The sequence below is a fragment of the Vicia villosa genome, linkage group LG3 (assembly GCF_029867415.1).
Source record: "Vicia villosa cultivar HV-30 ecotype Madison, WI linkage group LG3, Vvil1.0, whole genome shotgun sequence".
In the NCBI taxonomy this organism is placed as follows: Eukaryota; Viridiplantae; Streptophyta; class Magnoliopsida; order Fabales; family Fabaceae; genus Vicia; species Vicia villosa.
In genome coordinates this window covers 90061462-90066236 of record NC_081182.1, presented here as the reverse complement: position 1 = coordinate 90066236, position 4775 = coordinate 90061462, and the positions used below count along the sequence as shown (strand labels likewise).

Below are 4775 nucleotides of genomic sequence, written 5' to 3'. Positions count from 1 at the left end.
CGTCAAGGTGATGGTTGGCAGACGGCGGACTTGCTCGTCTATTTATTTATTTTTTTCATTTTTAAAATAAAATAATAGGTTTTTTTTTTTGTATTTCAATTATATTTATCACTTATTTTTTAAAATAATTTTTTATAAAGCGCTTGTTATAGAATAAATGTAAGAACAAAAATTGATAGTTTGATGTTAAATTTTTTAAAATGGAATGACTTGTGCATATGCGTTTTTTATAGTGTTAACAAATCTTTTGTATTTAAACAATTGTATTCAAATGATCATAATAATATTTTCACAACTTTAAAGAAGAAAAAAACTTATAATGTTTTATTGAGACAAAATTAAAAATTAAATAAAAAATAATAATATTTAAGTATTTTAAATATTATAAAATTTATAATAAATTTAAATATTAAATGCTACTTTCATTAAATATACTTTATCATATAAATATATATATATATATATATATATATATATATATATATATATATATATATATATATATATATATATATATATATATATATATATATATATATATATATATATATATATATATATATATATATATATATTTTTATTATAACTTTTTATGATTTTAAACAAAGGTTATACACAAATAGAAGGCAATCTGAAATTCATTGTAAAATTTTATTTTTAAGAATCTATAAAGTAAACATATTTAAACATTTAAATCTTGTATTTAATAAAAGTCATGTTTGAGATTTCATAATAAAAAAAGTATGATTCTGGCTCTAATTCCCACCAAATGCGTCTCAAATTTCTTCTTATAAATAGCATAAGCGGAGTAACAAGAAATCCATAACAAACATATTACAACATTTTCTTTTTGTTGTATTCTCATCATCACTGATCATGAGTAGAAAGAAGGTGAAGCTTCAATACATACTCAATCAGTCCAGCAGGAGGGCCACCTTCAACAAAAGGAAAACAAGTTAGTGTTTAGCAGCTTATTATTTTTCAATAAATTTTGTATTAGTCTTCTCTTATTATATATCATTAATATCCTCTAACTATATTTGTTTTTGAACAATAGGTTTACAGAAGAAGGTGAACGAAATCAGCACCCTTTGTGGGATAGAAGGATGTGTCATTATCTATGGCGAAAACAGTGTTCAACCAGATGTTTGGCCACCTGGTGTAGGAACACTAAATGTGATACACAGGTACCACAGTTTATCTGAACTCGAACGAAACAAAAGGTCGGTGGATTTGGAGGGCTTCTTGAGGCAATGCATAGATAAATCCCAGGAGCAGTTGAGGAAACTAGTTTTGGAGAACAAGAAGAAGAGGTTTATGATTTTCACTGATAAAGCACTTATTAATCTACATAACGCTGTTCCTGTGAACATGAATGATCTCAATGGTATGAATGATGAAATCAATGATCTGAGGGAATTTATTGATGGCAATATCAAGGAAGTCACGAAAAAGTTGAATTCGATGGATGCTGAAGCTGAAGAGAATGCTGGTAATGGAATTGAAGCTATGACTGGAATAGAGCAGCAGGGTTTTATTGGAAATGTTGGGAATGGAGTTGGTATGCAGGCTGATGTCCATGGTTTGGATACCAACATGGGTTATAATTATTTTCCTTGGGACAACTCCATGTTAGCATATCATGATTATAATATGGACAGAGATGGTCTTTAATCTAATTAGTCCATATCTTGAAATATTATGGCTATTTGTTTTGTGTATCTTTCAGTGTCTTTCAGTATCTTTGTATTGTGTTTTCTTTCTGCTTGTTTGTTAGTCTATGTTTCTTTCTTTTGAGTCAATGTGTTTCTGTGTCTTATGTTTGCTTTCACAGTGTTCATGATTTACATGATCATCAATGGAATAAATAGTAGTTTAATTTGTGTTGTTTTTCAATGATTTAGTTTTTGTCTTTATTTAAATAAATCAAATTAAAGGAAAAATAGGGAAGAATTATTGCTTGAATTTTGCCCTCATCTGCCATTTAATAATGTGTATTTCTCATTAGCAACATGGATACTTATGTAATTTAATAAACTAAAGAGATGTTAGATTTAATGAAATTTAAGAACCCAAAATTCTATTCTTGTTCAGATTAAACAAAAAAATTTAACTTTAATAGCCTTTCAAATATATTCCCATACAAATTCACAACTTAATATCATACCAATGACCATTATCACAACCTTGTCCGCAACAATAACTAAAATAAAGAAATATTTATAGTTTGTAAGATAAGAGACAAAATATGATAATTATATTATAGCGTCAAAGTATGTTTTTGGTTCCTATAAATATCTTAAATTTTAGCTTTCATTTTATAAAAAAATAATATATTTTAGTTCCTTCAAAATAATTATTCAAAAATACACATCGGTTTAATAGTAGGGATTAAAACTACGTGCATATAATAATTTTGTGAAGACCAAAACATATCATTTTTTTTAATAAAGACTAAAAACAAAACTTTATAATTTTATAGGAACGAAAATATATTTAACCCTATATTGGAACTTTACAAGTTGGTTCGGATAGGGGACTGTTGCTGCCAATGAGGCAGAGGCAATTCAAATCAATGGCTGGCAGCACCGACCCTGCTGCATTTTCTAGCGCTGCGTTTGAGGCTTTTCATCCTTTTGGCCGGCAGCACAGTGGGTATGCTCCTATTGCAGATGATAGCGCTACGGCCAGGCCTTACAGCGGAAACGGTGCTGTCCTTGTTTCCGGGCAGCAGCTCACGGACATGTTGCAGAAATTGTTGGATGCTCTTGGTCGTGTTCCGGTTAGGGAGAACTGTGAGGATAGCTTCTCGTGGGCCTTGACTACTAATGGAGTTTTCTCTGTTAAGTCTTGCTATGATTTTTTTATGGCCTCTCTTTCCGGTCCTCCTTTGGATAGCAAGAAGATTTTGGCTTTAATCTATCTTTGGAAGTACAAAGTTCCCTCGAAAACTCTAGATTTTGGTTGGAGATTTATTCACAATCGTATAGCCACTAGGGATCAATTGGTGAGAATGGGTGTTTTGGTGGAAGGAATGGATTCTTTATGTTCTTTATGTATGGAGAAGGAGGAATCTTTATCTCACCTTTTCTTATCGTGTGAAATCACTACTCGCATTTGGAGAAGGGTGTTTATGTGTCTTGATTTATCCGATCTTTTGACACTCGAGGATTTTGGGGACTTTTTCTACAATTATGAGAAGATCCCTTGTTTAAACAAGAGAATGATAGTGGCCAATGTATGGCTTGCTACGGTTTGGTCTATTTGGTCAAAGCGTAATGCGGTGATCTTTAAAGAGGAGCCGTTTAGCTTTACCGAATGCATGTCGGAGATTATCTTCAACTCTTGGAGGTGGATTTCTTCTTTTCATAATTAGGTGAATATTAGTAATTTTTATTTTTGGAATATTCGACCTCTTGATTGTTTTGTGAGGTAGGAGCTTTCCTCTTTGTATTGGGGTGGAGCATCTCTTTTGCTCCCTTTAATACCAATTGCTTATTTAAAAAAAAAATATAACAAGTTATGATAGTTTAATTTTGATGTTTATCTAGAATTTGAGATGCTAAAGAAATCGATAGAATATGATAAGAAAATAATTTATTGATTTATCTTTATCAAATTTAATTTAAATATAAAAAATTTAAATTTATATTAAATAAATAAAAATAATTTGAAATAAAATTAAAATATTAATAATTTTTATATGGAAATTAGAACAATTTTAAAAAAAGTTTTTCAAAAAATTTTTAATGTATAAATGTCAATTTTTTAAAAAGATAAAAATATATATTTGATTTTTGTAGATATGCTAGTTTTCTCATTTTCATTTAATAAAGATTTTATCTTTCTTATCTTACCTCATATATTATTAAATTCTTATTTAGTAAAGTTTATTTTGAAGTTAGAATTATTATTTAATATTGATAATTATTATTTTTTATAAAAGTTGTTCAAACTTATTTTATCAAATTTAAATTTTTGAAGATTTATTTCTTTATTTATTAAATTAAATTAAAAAAAATATCAAAATAGCAAAGCTTATTCTATTAAATCTCTTTGAGGTTTCAATTATGCATTCGAGCCTACATATATGTGGCCATGTGTTTCGACATTCCTAACCTTTATCTCTTAATCCACCACTAACTAGAAAAATACATGAATGAAAACAAACATAATATGTGGTCTTACAAACAACTAAAAACTAATATTTATAAATTAAAAAACAAAAATAAATTTTCTCTCTCCTACTCACTCACAACCACTTTCATGAATCTAATTAAAAAGTAAACTAAATTAAAAAATTTCTCTCATCTTATTAGTTGTTTCTAACACTAAGGATTTAAAATCGTATCCATAAAAGTTTTTCTCCACTAACCATGCTATTACTTGTCTCAAGGATGTTGCTTCCCTGTCCTTACCATATCTATATGAAATACGTTCAATATGACCAGCACTCCAATAATGGGGTTTGCATCACCATCAATCAATCTTTAGTCAGGTTCTAACCTAAAATTTTCTTTAGTTTTGGCTCCATACACTTTGTGCAACTTTTCCCAAAAACGCTTGGTGATCTCCGGGTTCTTGTCTAATAAAAATGCCTCTTAGATTTCTATGTAACTCCATTATCTCTATGATAACATTTTCCTGAAACAATTTGTAAAATGTATCAGCTACAATAGACAAGTTGGCTTGGTCATTCTACTTATTACTAATCTTTGGTCCTATTTTTAAGAAAAAATTGACTTCTTAGATTTATTGAATAATTAATATATTTG

The 4775-nt window shown here is 28.6% G+C and overlaps 2 protein-coding genes across 2 annotated transcripts; both read left to right on the top strand.

Annotated features, from left to right (window-relative positions):
* The first annotated feature begins 800 nt into the window (after positions 1-800).
* Positions 801-1864, top strand: LOC131656315 (agamous-like MADS-box protein AGL80). Its single transcript, XM_058926053.1, has 2 exons — positions 801-955; positions 1058-1864. The coding sequence occupies exons 1-2, from the start codon at positions 877-879 to the stop codon at positions 1672-1674; spliced, it is 696 nt and encodes a 231-aa protein (XP_058782036.1). The 5' UTR covers positions 801-876; the 3' UTR covers positions 1675-1864.
* Positions 1865-2575: 711 nt separating this feature from the next.
* LOC131658516 (uncharacterized) lies at positions 2576-3376 on the top strand. Its single transcript, XM_058927802.1, has one exon. It carries the CDS (start codon positions 2576-2578, stop codon positions 3374-3376), a length of 801 nt encoding a protein of 266 aa, XP_058783785.1.
* The last annotated feature ends 1399 nt before the right edge of the window (positions 3377-4775 follow it).

Excerpts from the sequence above, each read along its gene's own strand:
- LOC131656315 (XM_058926053.1), top strand. The coding sequence starts at position 877 with ATGAGTAGAAAGAAGGTGAAGCTTCAATACATACTCAATCAGTCCAGC. Across the intron at positions 956-1,057 it reads CTTCAACAAAAGGAAAACAA|GTTTACAGAAGAAGGTGAAC; the intron begins GTTAGTGTTTAG and ends TTTGAACAATAG.
- LOC131658516 (XM_058927802.1), top strand. The coding sequence starts at position 2,576 with ATGGCTGGCAGCACCGACCCTGCTGCATTTTCTAGCGCTGCGTTTGAG.